The 17,500-nt window shown below is 34.9% G+C and overlaps 1 protein-coding gene across 1 annotated transcript in view; it reads right to left on the bottom strand.

The window, feature by feature from the left end:
- Positions 1 to 572: 572 nt before the first annotated feature.
- The window catches only part of Arp1 (Actin-related protein 1), a 17,672-nt gene continuing 744 nt past the window's right edge, over positions 573 to 17,500 (bottom strand). The window contains exons 2-9 of the mRNA XM_027377668.2: positions 11,504 to 11,568; positions 8,824 to 8,925; positions 8,577 to 8,676; positions 8,316 to 8,440; positions 5,888 to 6,022; positions 5,252 to 5,426; positions 4,764 to 5,000; positions 573 to 2,722 (exon numbers count right to left, since the gene is read on the bottom strand). Of these exons, the coding sequence (XP_027233469.1) occupies positions 2,579 to 2,722; positions 4,764 to 5,000; positions 5,252 to 5,426; positions 5,888 to 6,022; positions 8,316 to 8,440; positions 8,577 to 8,676; positions 8,824 to 8,925; positions 11,504 to 11,568 (1,083 nt within the window). The 3' untranslated portion in view covers positions 573 to 2,578. The remainder of the gene's footprint in view (positions 2,723 to 4,763; positions 5,001 to 5,251; positions 5,427 to 5,887; positions 6,023 to 8,315; positions 8,441 to 8,576; positions 8,677 to 8,823; positions 8,926 to 11,503; positions 11,569 to 17,500) is intronic.

Below are 17,500 nucleotides of genomic sequence, written 5' to 3'. Positions count from 1 at the left end.
AAAAACAATGAAAAAAAAATCTGGTTACAAACCAGGAAAATGGAAGTCCTCAACTTAATTCCATTAGTCATATTTACAACTTGCTATTTTGTGTATTCTCATTTTCTATCGTGAAATAAAATATATCAAATTTCATGCTTTTTATTTCAAATAATATAAAAATTTAATAAACAATAAAAAATAACGGTTCTCTTAAACAATTCTTAGAAGTCGAAGTTTTCAAAAGCAATTCTTCATGCAATCTGTACCAGCCCTAGATTAAGCCAGACATTAGTAATTATGTCACAATTATTTAAGGAAATGACTTGAGATATTCTCTTGTGGTTTTGGGTTAGCTGTCAGCACATATTCACAGGCATATCTGTGAACCATATATTTCTATGTCAATGAAAAAAAAACAACTGCAGAATGAAAAACGCTCATCCGTTGGTAACCCTTTTTAAATTACATTGTTACATTGCCATTCCTTAGCAGAACATTTTATCAACCTTAATTAATGGAAACCGTCAACCAAACATCTATATTCTTAATCAAACACATGCAAAAAAGAATGGACAATGAAAGGACACCAGTTAGTGATTATCGACTTCATTATAGATACAAAATAATCTTGAAATATTGGAAATGTTTAATTCACAGTTTCAGCATGAAGTATGAAGTTCATCAATATCAAATTTGGAACAATAAGGATCACTAGATCTCAGAATAAGAGTATTGTGCTTTGGGGCAAAATACTAACAATCCTTCTTGATTCCAAACTTCGCACTTTCCACTGACAAGACATTTTTTACAATATCAACTCAGTGCTAAAACAACTCCCTTTATCAATTCATACGAGAAATAAATAAGGGTGTAATAAAGTAAAAAAAGTGAAAATCTAGTTAAAGCTACTTTGATTCATTACAAAACAAAATGGACAAAAGCAAAATTTGTAACAAGGCAGAAACTGTGCCCAAAGCTGCTGCCTTTTCACCATACAAAGAGCTTAGGAAAACATGGAGAAAGCCCTAAGAATTTAAACAACCGGTAAAGGTGAAAACCACCTCACAAGAACTACTTACACCTGCAAGTGGTATTTAGACCTACATAAGATATGAAGCAATAACACAGTAAGGTGTTACCAGTAACACATAAGGCATAGCAATCACCAAGGCTTTTTTTCTTCCTTTTTTTTATTTGGAAAATGAAGTCTGTGCAAGGAAATATGTTGCTTTGGTTTCACATAAGCAATGAATGTAAATCTTATTATGAAGGCACAGAAGCAATAAATAAAAGTATTGAATAATTTACTGTGGTTATAACATAGCTGACTGCCTTATTCACAGCTTGTTTACAAAGAAGCCCTACTCCGTGTGACACACAACTAAAAACAGTTGGAGAGGACTTCTGGCATTGCAAAAATGCCATACCCTAATAGTTGCTCTAGTATGTCTTTATTCAGTACCAAAATGTTAACTGCTAATGATTTTAGTATAAACATATATATAACACTTATGACAATAAATTATTACAATAACAATTTCTACCATAAGGTATTTGATGATGTGCTTAGTAAGTACAAGTCCAAAATTTGACCTATTTTAAAGCACTTTATATAACTGATGGACCATCTTGCAAACCACATCATCCCATACATATCATTACAGATGCGGTGATTGGCCTAATCATTACAAACGGTCTCTTTGGAAATATCCATACATGCGTGACTTGTTAAATGGTGACCGAAGAAGCTGCACGTGATGATAAATAATGGTGATTAATAATAATAATAATAATAATAATAATAATAATGATAATAATAATAAAAATTTGAAAAATCCTTTCTCATTCAGTTATGTAGCTGTCTCTGCAACTAATAATTACTTCTTAACTTGCTTTGACCAAAAAATGTAACCACATAACCTAGAGTACTATTTACAACAATGAAAAAATAATTGATAAAAAACCCACACACTAATAATGAAAATAAAACAAAAAAAAGCCAATGTAGTGATTCAGTGTAGCCCTTTCCTACGATCAAATATTAATAAAAACGACACATAAGAGACTGCCATTCACACTGGTGCAAAGCTAGTAAAATTCAGCGACTTATTTAAAAGGCAAAGAAATGTACATTCACTAAAAATGCTTTAAAATGGGTCTTCCTCTCATGATCTGTTGGGGAGGGGCATTCATAAAAAATATCCAAAAGTATTTTGAATATTACACTACAAATGTATTGATGATAAATATTCCTAAAGCTTGTGATGAATTGCTCAGCACCTTTTCTCTTTACATGTAATTCATCTTTACAGTAGATCAAATAAACCACTGTTCGCTTATTAATTATTACTATTTTCTTCAAATTTAAACTTCACTGTATTCTAATCACTCAAAATATAGAGAAGAAAAAAGAAATTACAGGCTAGCCTATTTCTCCTTTTTATTTCGTTCAGCTACAAAAAGCTTGGGGGGGAAGGGGGACTGGTGATCTTGAAGTCCTAACAGAAAAAGGCTACAGGACACTTAATTTCTGTGAAACAAACATAATATATACTCTCTACCTGAATACCAGGAATATTTTACAACCTATGCATATCTAGAAAGTTTTCCGATGAACAGCTCGTGCACCTTCCTCTTCGTATTCACGCTTGCTGACCCACATGCGTTTAAAGGTGTCCAATGATGCCAGAATGGATCCTCCAATCCAAACAGAGTATAGGCGCTCAGCTGGTGCCGAGATCTGTAAATAAAGGAGAAAAAAAAAATCAAATACATTTATAAAAAGCTTACATAAACACTAACTACTCTTTATGAAATGTAGCTTCTCAAAAATGTGCGTTAAACCGATCATAAAGGAAGGTGGGTCTGAATGTCCATTCTGTAGCTGTGAATGAGATATTTATATTTCCTGTCTCTCCATTCAAAACTGCTGACAAGATATCCACTGATACACTAAGTACTGCCTCATTTACCATCCTATTTACTTTAAGCTCCTCAAATACCTTAAAATGTCACAGTCAGCTTTAGGGATAAAACTGCTATTTGAGTATTTTTGTCTTTTCAGTCTGAGGACATAATGCAACTTATACAATAGCTATTGACCATAATCACAGGGAATAAATTTCTTTATATCAATTATTAAGGCTACTAATGTCATCCATCTAGCCTTTCTGGTGGGGTATTTGCCGCATAAGCCGGACTGTCCACTCCCTCTCTAGAGCGAATCATGACATGTATACATGTTTCCTGTCAAAATTGTAAGATATCCATGATGGTTATACATGTGCCCATCAGTAAGAAGTTAACCCAATGGATTTAGACAATTCAGTGTCATTACATGGATCAAAATAATAGCATTAAGTTTCTCGATCGGCCACTCTGACGGGTGCGAAGCTTGTTGGCTGGGTGTACATGAATACTTGAGTACTGTGACAAGACCCAATGCCTCCCCTTTCCAATGTTATTTTCTTTTTTTATGCATAATTTATTTTAGCTTTTTTGCCATTTTCTAATGTCCATATTTGTCATTTGATTTGCTTAATTTTTTATTTGTTTTTGTAATATTCAATTTTCTGTAATATACCCTGTGCTGCCAGGCATAGTGGTAAGGAATAAGATCCTGAGCATGGAAATAGTATCCTCCCTGGAGCAGAAGCTTTTCCAGTCATGACTCACAAACATCATATTCCACACATGAATGCATGAATACATGTATGTATGTATGTATATAAACAAATGGGCATTAACATAGTTCTAAGCCTGAAACTGCTGCTTTACTGCTCAAAAGGTTGGCAACCAGGGACAAGACCAGGATTAGTACTCTTGCCCAAACCTCACTGTGACATTAGAAGGTGCAGAAAATGTGTAGTAGATGTCCTAAAAATCTGTGATTATTTGACGCAGTTAAATTCAAAAGTTTATACTTAAAGATTGCACTGATCTTTTTTAAGACATTAATTCAAGCGGAAACCACAAATACAAAGTAAAGTTGGTTTGAAACTAAGGATAAACACAACACATACGCAGGTTGGCCCCATTTTGACCAATGACCATTCTGTTCCCCCAGATTTTGATATATAACTGAATGGAATAGGATATTTTACTTTCACTGTTGTTTATATTTGGAATCTATGCTTGATATCATTTAGCATGGCTGATCTTTTCAATACATATGAAGATGGCAAGACAGATGTCTGTAGGGGGCTCAGGAACCAAAACTAGTCTAGAAGTATTGAAACTGTATCTCCATCTACTTTCCAGGACACATTACATTCTTGCCAAGTAATTTGTAAGGCCCAGGAACACTAGTACCTAATTTTGTTAAACTAGAATATACAGGAAAAACATATAAAATAACCAAAATATCTTGCATGGGCTTTAACTTGTTCATGTCAGGTGGCATTTATTCTAATCTTTTACTCTATTCTTTATTCTAATCATGTAGTGCTGCATTTGGCTCAGCTTGGTGTGGGTAAAAGCTGCTTCAGTTGCACCAATTCATTTTCAAAGTATGTAGATCACTTACCCCTGACTCAGAAGTGACTACTAAATGGAAACTAATCAAAACCTTGATGTTACCACCTACCAATGATTCTTGCCAGAGGCCTTCAATGTTGATCTCCCGACTGAATGCAAACCTCGTTATAATGACAGAACTTGTTCAAAACCTCACTACTGTGTCAGACTGCTTCTAAACTCAATTCCCCTAAACTACCTCACCAACACTTTCTCTCTCAGTGGAAATCTCAAATCTACCAAATCAAATATACAAAATAACATACCCTAATCTTGATGTCCTTTGGAGCTAGTTTCTTCACTTCAGAGAGAAGTCGGTCGCCAAATCCTTTGAACAAGGTTGATCCTCCAGAGATGACAATATTTTGGTAAAGCTGTTTTCGGAGATCCATGTCAGATTTATGAATTGCACAAATAAGGGCTTCATGGATGCCTACACTCTCGTCTCCGATGAGGTCTGGTCGGAAGAGGACCTCAGGTGCTCTGAATCGGGCCTGGCCAACCTGGTAGAAAAAAAAATATTTTAGAATATTCTAAGCTGTTTTCCCTTTCATCAAAATGTAAAATCAATGACAAAAATGGATGAGGGACATGTAAAAGATGGAAGGAAAAAAAAAATATATATATATCTTATCATTACTATTTACAACCTTTCAATGCCTTTCAAGTTGCAGTTTTTTCAAAATAGTATATTCCTATTCATATCATTTCACCTTAAAAGTTCTAAAAGGAAATATTTTAGTTGCACACTCACTTCAACTGTTGCCCCGTTGGGTAGAACATACGAAAGTCGCTCAGTATCGACAGTTTCCTCCCGTTGTGGATTTGAGGCCAGGTAACATACTCGTTCCTTCATCATTTTAACAATTTCGAATTCAGCTGAAGAATATAGATTCAGCCCTTCCTTTCGTAGCAGAAGTTTTAGGTACCTGTAGGTTCATCAAACACCTATTACTAAAAGTGCTGAAGTAAGAGACCCACAAGTGCTAGGACACATGACACATTTTGGGAGGAGGAGGAGGAAGAAGAAGAAGAAGAAGAAGAAGAAGAAGAAGAAGAAGAAGAAGAAGAAGAAGAAGAAGAAGAAGAAGAAGAAGAAGAAGAAGAAGAAGAAGAAGAAGAAGAAGAAGAAGAAGAAGAAGAAGAAGAAGAAGAAGAAGAAGAAGAAGAAGAGGAAGAAGAAGAAGAAGAAGAAGAAGAAGAAGAAGAAGAAGAAGAAGAAGAAAAAAATCCAGTATGCTTGTCTGCTGTAAACTCTAATCATCTCATTTGAAAACGATATCACATAATAAATGACACAAATCCATGCTCAGCTATTATGGGCAAGTAAAAGGAGATAAATGACAGACAAACACAAACAAAAGATAAGCCTGATTAGACAAGCCCTTACCGTGTGACATCTCTGCCACCAATGTCCTCTCGCATAATGGAATGTGGTAAAGCAAAGCCCTCGTAGATTGGAACAACATGAGTTACTCCATCACCAGAGTCCAACACAACCCCAGTCGTTCTTCCTGAGGCGTATCTGTGGAAATTAGTTAATCTTATTAATGTATTATCTCATCTTTATCATTCTTAATGTCAAAGCTTATATTAACTGTTTCCTTTTATATTTTCATTTGACACTGTCCTATGCAGGAATTCATTTTAAAACAAATGACATGACTGCCTGAATTTTGGTTTTTGGTTTTGAATAACTTAGCTACTTATCTTTTACTGTAAAGAGAGCATAAACGCTATTACAAACATAGCCTTATAGTAGTACATGTACATAAAAACATTTTTCATATAGAGGGCTCCACAATTACTAAGTCACCAATGAGCGATTTACAAGAAGTACTTCTCTCCTCTTTACCCTTTTCCTTGATATTTGTTAACATTTTCTAGCATTTAATACTGCTGTTAGTAACGGCAGCAACAATATAGTAATGTTTATAACAAAAATAACACTGTCAGTACTGATAGCACTGGTTAAAAAGTGTTTTCCCGCTGTTTCAAGGAAAAGTGAGGTCTAAAGATCTACTAATTGACTCCTTTGTGGCTAAGCACTGACAAAGCCATCTATGTACAGACACATTTAACAAAACAATACCAAAGTGAACACAACATTTTCCCATCGGCATTGGGTTACTGGAGTATAATTTGCCCAAACTGGCTAATCTGTCTTATTTGCCGAAATCATCAAAGGTTGTACAAAACTGTAAGGATTTTTTTCATGCAACTGTTTCATTATGAATGATATGTATATAGTGTTACACTAACATATCTGGTACTTTGGTAATTTACTTTAGCCTTAGAATATCATCCCATACTCCTACTACTCTTGTATACTCATATCTGCCTGAGCTTATCAGAAAGTCTTCTTTTCACGTCTCTATCTTCTTGCAGGTGAGACATAATGAGTGTGAAGTAGTCACCCTGGTACCATATGGCATATATCATTTAGCTAAACCCTACATCTTTTTCCTTTTCCTACATTTCCCTGCCAGACACATCTGGTATATCACCATCACCATCACCTTTTTATATATATACCTAGAAACTTTTAAATTCATCTAAATACACACTTTATTGTTTTACATGATAAAAAAATTATTCATTTGGGTATTTCATTTACATACTGATAGCAATTACATTCCTGTGCCTAGGAATAGGATGTTGAACATGGAAATGGCATCCTCCATGGAGCTGCCACTCTTTCAGTCATGGCTCACGGACACTACATTCCACACTCATTTATTGATGGGAATAAAGCAAAAGCCCCTTTTTAAATACCAAAAGAGTCTTATCACCCTCCAAGAGCTTTGTCTTTATGAGTCTTTTCTGTCACCCTGGCCTTCAGCCAAAACACTCATGATGCAATTTCACATCACCCGGCCTGCAGCCAGATTTTCCCATGATGCCATGTTCATATCACCCACCCCTAAAGGCAAATATTTTCATGATGTGATGGTCATGACATCCGAATCGATGGGGTTAATCTAATCTAAAATGACCTTTTACTTATACTCAGTTTTAAAATCAGCTTCAACTGATCTTGAATATCAAAATGACACATTTTGAATTAACCCGTATGATCCAGATGATGTTAAGGTCCAGTCATGGAAAAATCTGGATTAACAGCCAGGTGACATGAACAAGCTGTCATCAGTTAAAATGGCCTCAGGCCGGGTGACGTGATCTTGCCATCATGAGCGAAGGCCAGGGTGATGGAAAAGATTCACCATGAGTGCACAAACCTCTTGGAATGGGATTTGACCCATTTGGTACTTAGAAGGGGGCTTTAGCATTATTACCATCTATAAACGAATGTGGATTATAACATGCATTAGCGATAACAGAAAGAATGCCGGCTCCCGGGAGGATACCATTTCCGTGCTGTGTACCGTATTCCTGACTACTGTTACCGGTGGCGCAGATTTTATAAAGGAAAATTGAAAATTATGAAAAAATAAGAAACACACAACCAAATGTTCCCTATTTCAGTTTTCTTGCACTATGTTATTTACTACATAAATAAGCTATGGAGTCTGTGGAAGGAAAATAAGCCATTTCCATCTGGATAAAGCAAATCAAAAGACAAAAATGGACATTAGAAAATGGCAAAAATTTTTTTTAAAGTTTACACAAAGTAACTTTGCAAACGGAAGGCACAGAGTTTTGTCACCGCTCATGGGAGTTCGCGCAATCCTGACCTATGTGCCGCATCCCACGATGTTAGCTACTTACATAACTCAATTCCCATGTTTTCGGCACAGTGATTTATGCGATGCAACCAGAACCAACGAGTTAAAAAAATTAATAACTTGTATACTTACAGGCTAAGAACTGCCTGGATTGAAACAAAGAGTGCTGGAACACTGAAAGCTTCAAAAAATATTTCTGCTGCCTTGTCTCTATTCTTTCGTGGATTAAGGGGAGCTTCTGTTAGTAGTACAGGATGCTGCAAGGAAAGCATGGGTTAATACTTGAATCTATTCTTAATCAGCCAAATCAGTAAGGACATAATTGCAAACATAAAATGTAATTCCATTTCAAAAGTGCTTATGCAACAGCACCATATTATCAGGAACAATTACCTCTTCGGAAAAGGTCTGAAGCTGGTCTTTGCTATAAATGTACTGCCATATGCGCTCCATATCATTCCAGTCTGTGACAATGCCATGTTCCATTGGGTAGCTGTCAAAGGAGTATTTTATACAACAAGAGTCAGACGTTTAACGACTAAAGAAAGATTCAAAACTTTATGTCAAGAAATTATATTCAACTACATGCCACTTCCTCTTTATAAACCAAAATATGTCATTATTAGTAAATCATACTCACCTAATAGCTAAGAGACCACGGTGTTCTTGAGCTTTAGGGCCAACAAAATAGTCTCCTTCTAGGGCTCCCACCATCACTCTTTCATATTTTGGTCTGCCAACACTGTCAAACAGAAATATAAAGTATCAGTTTGTAGATTTAACCCATTAACACGGGTATATTTTATAGCCGAAAATAAAAGATTCCAGGCGGCTACAAAATCGGCGAGTGGAGCTGCCCCAGACTCTGTCTGCCCACCGGCTGCAGCCCACTGCTGTCACAGTACAAATACAAGAAACAAAGCATGCAACATCAAGTCCTCCATTCAGAAAACACATTGCAACTCAAGATATCTGTGATTTATAGTTTCTTATAAACAGAAATAATAGAAATATAACACTGGTCTCAGCCACCACTTCATATCTATCTTGAATGTTTCAATAATAATAATAATAATAATAAAAATAACAGATGTTGAGAAGCAAGAAGAAAAAAAAAGGAGGAAGAGAGAGAGAAAGAGAAAGCAAAAGATGAGGCAGGAGAGGTATATGAGCATTGGAGCAAAAGAAAAAAAGGAAGAATATGTGAAGGAAGGGGAAAGAAAGAAGAGAGCACATGAGCAGGAAGAGGAGGAAAAGGGAAGATGAGAAAGAGAAAAAATAATATAAGGAAGTAATGGCAACAATGCAAATAAATTAAGGGGGGGGAGAGAGAGAGAGAGAGAGAGAGAGAGATAGAGAGAGAGAGAGAGAGAGAGAGAGAGAGAGAGAGAGAGAGAGAGAGAGAGAGAGAGAGAGAGAGAGAGAGAGAGAGAGAGAGAGAGTGAGAGAGTGAGAGAGTGAGAGAGTGAGAGAGTGAGAGAGTGAGAGAGTGAGAGAGTGAGAGAGAGAGAGAGAGAGAGAGAGAGAGAGAGAGAGAGAGAGAGAGAGAGAGAGAGAGAGAGAGAGAGAGAGAGAGAGAGAGAGAGAGAGAGAGAGAGAGAGTGAGTGAGTGAGTGAGTGAGTGAGTGAGTGAGTGAGTGAGTGAGTGAGTGAGTGAGAGAGAGAGAGAGAGAGAGAGAGAGAGAGAGAGAGAGAGAGAGAGAGAGAGAGTGAGTGAGTGAGTGAGTGAGTGAGTGAGTGAGTGAGTGAGAGAGTGAGTGAGTGAGTGAGTGAGAGAGTGAGAGAGTGAGTGAGTGTGTCCAATAATTACTCTTATAACTAGAATGCAAACACGTGGTTAAAATTTGCTATAATAATCCTATCATTAAAAATAAACAATTACAATATCCATATCCTTGGCAAAATGCTTCTTCTAATGCAACATTTGGTCATCTTTTCCCCTATTAACAATTGTAACTAATATCACTACTGGTAGCTCATCTTAAAAGTACATAGACTACCACAAATGAGTTTATTTCTTTACCTATATATCAAATCTTGGTTTCATTACATGTAATGTTTCATACTGACTGAATACCTACTTCTTACATCCTTCATGTATCTTTCATAACTATCATGGAAGAATTAAAAATCTATAATGTAAAGATTAAGAAAAACATTGTAAACCCATAACCTCACTTCTCTAGTATTTATCAATATCAGTATCATTGCATGAGCAATAACTGCTTAAAAATCTTTAAAGAGAAAATACAATGACATTCTCATGACAATATAGTGTATGCCATGACTGATTAAGTAACGTCTACCACCTACTGACAATACAAACATTCAAAGTAGATCATACTCAAGAACTAAAGATCAAGCCAATAACTGGAATGAAAAGCATCAGAAACAAATTACGTCAACAGGTGTGCCTAAGCGACACACGACACCAGTGCAGCAACCACCTGCTACCTACTATGTGGTGTCACCTAACAATCAACCAACACTGTTCTTTTTATAATTAATATCCTTTATTACTCACTGGAATTTCACAGTTTCTTGTCAATACATGATTTTCACTATTTTCTTCTTTGTTTGTGTTGGACATTTTTGCTAAATACTATACAAAAGTGATGGTGATTTAGTCTTTTTTTTCTCTCTTTTTCTTTTTTTTTTGATCAACTGGTCTTGCTTGCTTACTTCCCCTCTTCAACAGAAGAATACACATTATAAACTGACAATTTACATCCAAGCAGCATAACTCAGTCACCTGATGTTTGCACTTGTAGTTAAGAGGGTATAAAATATCTTCTTTACATATGATGACAAAACAACTTAGGTAATTCAATATATTTTTAAGTAGCAAAGTATTTTTATAGAAATAAATATCTGCATTTTGCATGCATATATGTGTTTATCTATTTCAGTAAATTGTTAATTTGCACATTTACGAGCAAAATATTTATCAAGTGATTTCAAATCTCTAACTGCATAAAGAAAAATCATAAGCAACTCCTTTTCACAGACCTTTCCTTATCTTAAACTGAATGGGGTTATTCTAGATAACTCAATTCATATCTTATCATTACAAAATCAATACCTCATCAAAAAGAAACAAACTAATATCAATGTAATAGAAACTTATTTCTCTGAATATTTTACACCATAATTCTGAACCCATGTAATAGAAATATTCACTGAACAGGTTATTAATTCCTATTTCTAACTACTAATTACTATTACAAACAACCTCTACATATCTTTCATGTCATATGAAGGTGAACAAAGCAAAAATATCAATATCAATCTAACAACATGTACTATTATTCTTTACTCACTAATTTGGGAAGTGGCACTTTGGAGTGTGGTCACCGGCAAAACCTGCTTTGATGATACCCGAGCCCTGAAAAAATATAGGAGTCAGTTTATCAAATTTACACACACACACACACACACACACACAAACCATTCATTGACAAATCCTCAAGGAGGCAAAAGAGAAACACTTGCGATTTATATATAAAATTCACTCATTATAACAGAATTTCTATTAAAAAGATGAAATATATAGACAACCAAGGATCAGACAATTGCAGACAGAATAATTAGTCTACCTAACAAGATAATGAATATTCATAGTAGGCTTTAATAAAAAGAAAGAAAAACCTTGAAACTACAATAAGTTTATTTACCAGTGGAATACCTTTACAGAAATAACCTGGAAGTAGCAGGAAACCTCAAAAAAGGGTGCAAGGACATACACATACAGGGGAAATATAACAAAATTACAAAAACTTTTCCTTATACGCTTACAATATGAAAAATATACATGATTAGAGATGCTCCCTTACATGTCCCAATTTTTTTTAAGCAGCAAAGCCCCTATCAAAATGAATGAGGTCCTTGTTTTAACCCCTAAGCAGCAGGAACGGACAGAGCTGGGAAGCAGGCAGGCGGGGAAAATTCCACCTGGCAGAGTCTTGGACATAATATTACGCCCTCCACCCTTTCTACTGGGACATATAATCATGCTACCCACTATCTAAGGGGCAATCACCCTATTCCATGGGATCTCTGGTGTCTTTAAAATAGAATGAATTATACTTCCAGGTATTCTCAAGGTATTCATAAATTATTATAAATATTAGACTGAATATCATCATATAAGTACTGATGCACCATCAAATAAAATCCTTCTAAAATGCTTCAACTTTAAGACTCATTTCATCTTTCACAAACAGGCTGCACATGTTAGGCAAGTCATTCTCATCAATTAGTCAGAACACAAACATGGAGTAGGAGTGTTTTGGTGAAAATGTATCTTTATGCAGTCTACTTTGACATTTGACCTAATTGAATTAATTCAACCTTTTAGCAATCCACCTTTTTATCTTCCCCAGTATCCAATATATTGTATACCTATCAATAAAGTAAAGAACACAATTGAGATTTCAAGTTCTCTGCAGATGATAAAAAAGAGGAGCCATCAGTGATAAAGCAGTAGAACTTCATAACTAATACAGCTGCAAAAGATAAATCATGCCATCCTGTATCTATTTCTACTTGCCGATCTAAATACATAATTCTGATAATCTTTATACAATACCCAAATGAGAATTATCCCCTTCACATTTTGTTTTAATAATTCTGTTTACGTAGAGATGGCTCCCATAAGTCCAATGGGGATCAATTATTAGGCCTATTGGATCTCAATTCCTTGTATCAAGAAAAACTAAAATAAAATAATAATAATTTCCTTTATCATTGCTATTACTATTATGATCATCATTACTGCTATCTGATATTTTTGTTGTTATTATCATTGCCATTATCATAATCATTATCACTGTTAGTGTTATAGCTGCTTTTATCCTTATCATTACTATGTTCATAATCATTATCATTACCATAATCATCATTATCTATCAGTTACTATCATCATTTTCAAAATTATAATACTGATGATGAATATTGTTATTATCGTTATCCATTTTATTTTTCCTATCAGCGATTTTATGATTACATTCATTATATGGACTATGCTGTTATCCAAATGTAAAGAAGATAATGATGATGATTTTGACTGGCCAAAGCAAATGTTTATGATACTCCTTTAACATAATATTATGTTCCTTATACACCTGCACACCCACCACAGGCCTACATGTGGCTTCCATGCCTCTGTGTTCCAACTATGTCTAACAAAATCTTCATCTTAATGCTGGCAAGATGATGCTTGTACATCTCCCTGGTGAATTCTCAGCAAGTAAGAAACCAGGCAAAGTTCTACCTTGACAAAATATAGTAGTGGTAGTTTCTTGGTTTTTGCCAGAAAATGAAGCAGAGATCATGGCAATTTTAAACAGTACCTTTACTGGGTTAGACAGTAGGCTTTCCACTGTAAAGCACAGGACTGGAAGTTTCCAATCAATTTGGAAAAAACACAACCAGTTTAACCTAATGCCAATGGGAAAATGTTTCATTCACTTTCTTATTGTTTTGTTAAATGTTTCTGCAATGTTTTTTTATTCTTTTTCACTAATGCTATCAATATGAACACTTATTTTTGTTATAAACATTATAATTACTATATTGTTATTGACATTACTAACAGCAGTATTAGATACTAAAAAATATTATTGAAAATCAAGGAAAGGGGTAAACAGGTGAGAGAGGTAGTTCTCGTAACTGACTAATTGGTGTCTTAGTACTTTTATGTAAAAACAATTACTAAATTAAACAGACAGTGGGCATGGCATGTACGCACATGCCATCCCCGGCAGTAAGTGGTTAATCATAAGATTTTTTTTTGTTTTGTTTTGAATGCCACTGTGTGTATGTCCTTAATTTACTAGTTGCAGATGGCATAGTAACATGCAATACCTGCACTGGCCTGAATCAAGGAATGCAAATCATAATATAGGCTACATCATTTGCTTGTCAAAGGTAGCTTGTCTTTCCCCAATTGCAGTGATATTACTTGTTTTGAATCACAATTAGAATGCTAAAGTGAAAGGAAATATTAAGATTTTCAAAGATTTGATTACAAACACCATATGAGAATGATTAAGAGCCCAAAGTGGTGGCTTAAGTACTCAGTGAGCAGAGCACAAAGGGATATGCTGATGAAATGCACTAAATCCCACATCACAGTCATAGTTAACCTATTTTCTGCCACTATCATTGGATTAACAATGGCCAGTTCGTAAGAGAATTGTTATATGAGTAGAAATACATCCACTTTTAAACAAATAGACCTTCATACATATTTGAGAAGTCTGACAATAAAACAATTTATAGAAATAATCTGCACACAAATAAGTATATAGTGGGTATAGATATATCACAGATATAAATTAATAAACCTTAAAGAAAAAAAATCATACACAGAAAAACAAAAGTAAACACAAGCATCAGAAATGTCCAAACAGAAGTCACTGTTGCACCCAGTTTACATCCCTAAAGGCAACTTATACACCAATGAAATGGGAGAACTCAGTCTGAACTTCATGCATTTTTTGAAAACTTTTGGTGCTTCTTTATCAAAAATGCCATAATAACCCTTCCTCTTAAGACTGCAAAATGGGAGGCAGATTCATAATATTAATTTCATGTTAAAGCTTACAGTCATACAATCATTTCAGAATATATAAAATATACTCAACAGTAAGACTCATCATCAAATTATGAATGGCAGAAAAATAGTAAAAGTATAATTACTAACATTATAAAAAGTGTTACTTTTCTGCTGAATAGCAGAGTAGCCCAAATACTGTAGCCACTACAGATACTACAGTCTGGGGAGGTGGCATCTTTGTCGTGCAAAGGTTTGTTTACAAAGTGATAATGTCAGTAAGCTAGAAGATGCACATGATTTTCATGTAATAAAGCTTTTTTGTATGTAAATGATGCTGTGAAATATAATCAAAGTTGCAAAACTAGCAACAGTACATGCAAATTGTGAGCACAGTAGAAATAAGTGCAAAATATACTCTTCATGACAAATATGATAGGTTCCAGAAAGGGAGAACAACATAGTGTATCTTGGTTAATAAAGGCTTATTCATTTCTCCTTTGTTAGTTGGGAAAATTTTGATCCTGCACCAGTAGTTGATATTTACATGCATCATCACTGCAAAATGTAGATCTGCCAGTAAGAGCTCTGCCAAGTTTATTTCCATATTGTCATAGCCTGATAGCAATTCAGCATGGACCGTAGTGCTTTCTAAGCTATATAGTTTAGGCAGCATGTCTAATGAAAGAAATGTAACCAATTTTGGGCATATATAGTACAAAAAATATTATAGATGAATCTGAAGACATTTTTGCTTTATTGTAATGTTACAGGGAACTGAAAATAAAATTACTTGAAGTTGATTTAACCCCTACTAGTTGATCTAACAGCAGTGCAGGGTTGGCTATTCTCCAATTTGACATCTGTTGGGCAGGCTATTTATGACAAACATTTCATTACTCTGACACGGCATAAGCCGTTACAATACTGATAATGTTTAAACTAAAGATAATGATAATGTTAATAATGATGATCAAGTTTTATATATGCCTATGACATAGGTATAATACTTGGAATGTTGCTTTGCCATCTTCTACAAGGACATATAACCACCAACTAGGAATGAGCCTTATGATATATGTATCTGAAGCAATTGCCATAGCCTATAAGCTTTTACTGCTACAGCCCAGCCACTAAACCTCTTCCGCTATTGATCTAATGAAATGAACCTTAAGTGTCTGTTGTAAACAATTTAAGGGTAATTCTTTACAGTATGGACATACTTGCCACAGACTGTCCCCAATTCCATGTCAAAAAATTTATTTATCAATATAAGTTGCCATGATTAGGCATACTGAGGGAAAGGTTGATAGAGGGGGCTTTGCCTCCTAGCATCCCCCCGGAAATATTGTCTTCACCTCAGTATGCACGGCAAGACAGAGCTGAAACTTGGGAGCAGCGCTTTCCGTGATCTTTTACTTTTGTATGTGGTGTTACCGTTCATGTCTGCAGATTATTTTTTGTACAGCCGACTAAAACTTTTTGTCCTCTACAAGAATATATTCAATTTGCCAGAACTTAGTGAGTCCATACCATTAAGATTAACTGATATAAGTAAAGAAAATAGAAAATATGAGTACATATACTCTATTTCCTATTTTCTATAATTATATCTTGAATTACACATGTTTCATATACTCTATTTTCTATATTTCATATTCATATCTTGAATTATTAAAATTTCTTATTTTCAAATCTAAAAAGCATGATGTCATAGTCCCAAAGACTTCTTGGTCTTACTATTTCCATGCAATGTTTACCCTTTTCGATTTGTTATCTCAAAGGTTTTAGTTATACATATATATAAAAATAATGGTTAATCTTGCAAAGAGCGATGCACAGAGATAAAGGGAAATGGACACCACCATCTAATAGAGCATAAAAAATAATGAGGTGCAGCTGCTGCGGCCTCACATTTACTGCAAATTGATGAAAATATCTCTTGAATATCTAAACTCAATCCACAACACCCTCAAATAGCTAGAATCCTTATGCCCATTTTCTATCAGTTGGAATGAAGTGCTAATAAAGGAGAGTACAGGGGAGTGCAGGGGGATATGCCGGTCCCCATCTAGAGAATAAATATAAGGTAGGAAAGGCTCGGTTTGAGTTTTTGGTTCACAAGATACCCTGGTTTTGGAATTTTGGCTCTATAGAGTACATCACCTTTGGCAACACATACCAAAATAAATATAACACTATCAGCTGTTTTAATCGTCCAGAATAAAACCACATAAAAATAGGAATACTAGTTATGAAAAATACATAAAATACTAATATGGTTAAAAATCATTCTAGGCTTGATAATGATAATTCCACAATCACTTCACAAAACCCATGAATCTACGCATGAAGCAATACCATAAGCTCAGGTCTTCATGCTCCAGCAATAGTAAACAATCCTTCATTATATACATCCTGGCTAATCGAATTCTAACATATCATCGTCAAATAAGCAACCAAGCCTAACTCTTTCTTGCTAGAATATACATGGCGGACGTTTGTTTCCCTTTTCCGGAGTACAAAGGCTATGGCATGTAGTTCTGTTTTCGAGAATTATCAAAAATAAAAATAAAAGTAATCATAATAATTCAACTGGCAGTGGTACGAACAAAATAATGATTTTGGAATACAATAAATGGACACCTTTAGGCTAATAAACGTGAAAAAATTACTAATAACAGTACAAGGTGGCAGCCATTGTGACAACTATCCCCTGATATGCTCTAATTATTTGATATTATGATTTCACAATAATAAA

The sequence above is a fragment of the Penaeus vannamei genome, chromosome 23, assembly GCF_042767895.1.
Source record: "Penaeus vannamei isolate JL-2024 chromosome 23, ASM4276789v1, whole genome shotgun sequence".
NCBI classification, from domain to species: domain Eukaryota; kingdom Metazoa; phylum Arthropoda; class Malacostraca; order Decapoda; family Penaeidae; genus Penaeus; species Penaeus vannamei.
Note: the sequence above shows the minus strand (reverse complement) of the source record. Positions and strands in the feature narration are given on the sequence as shown.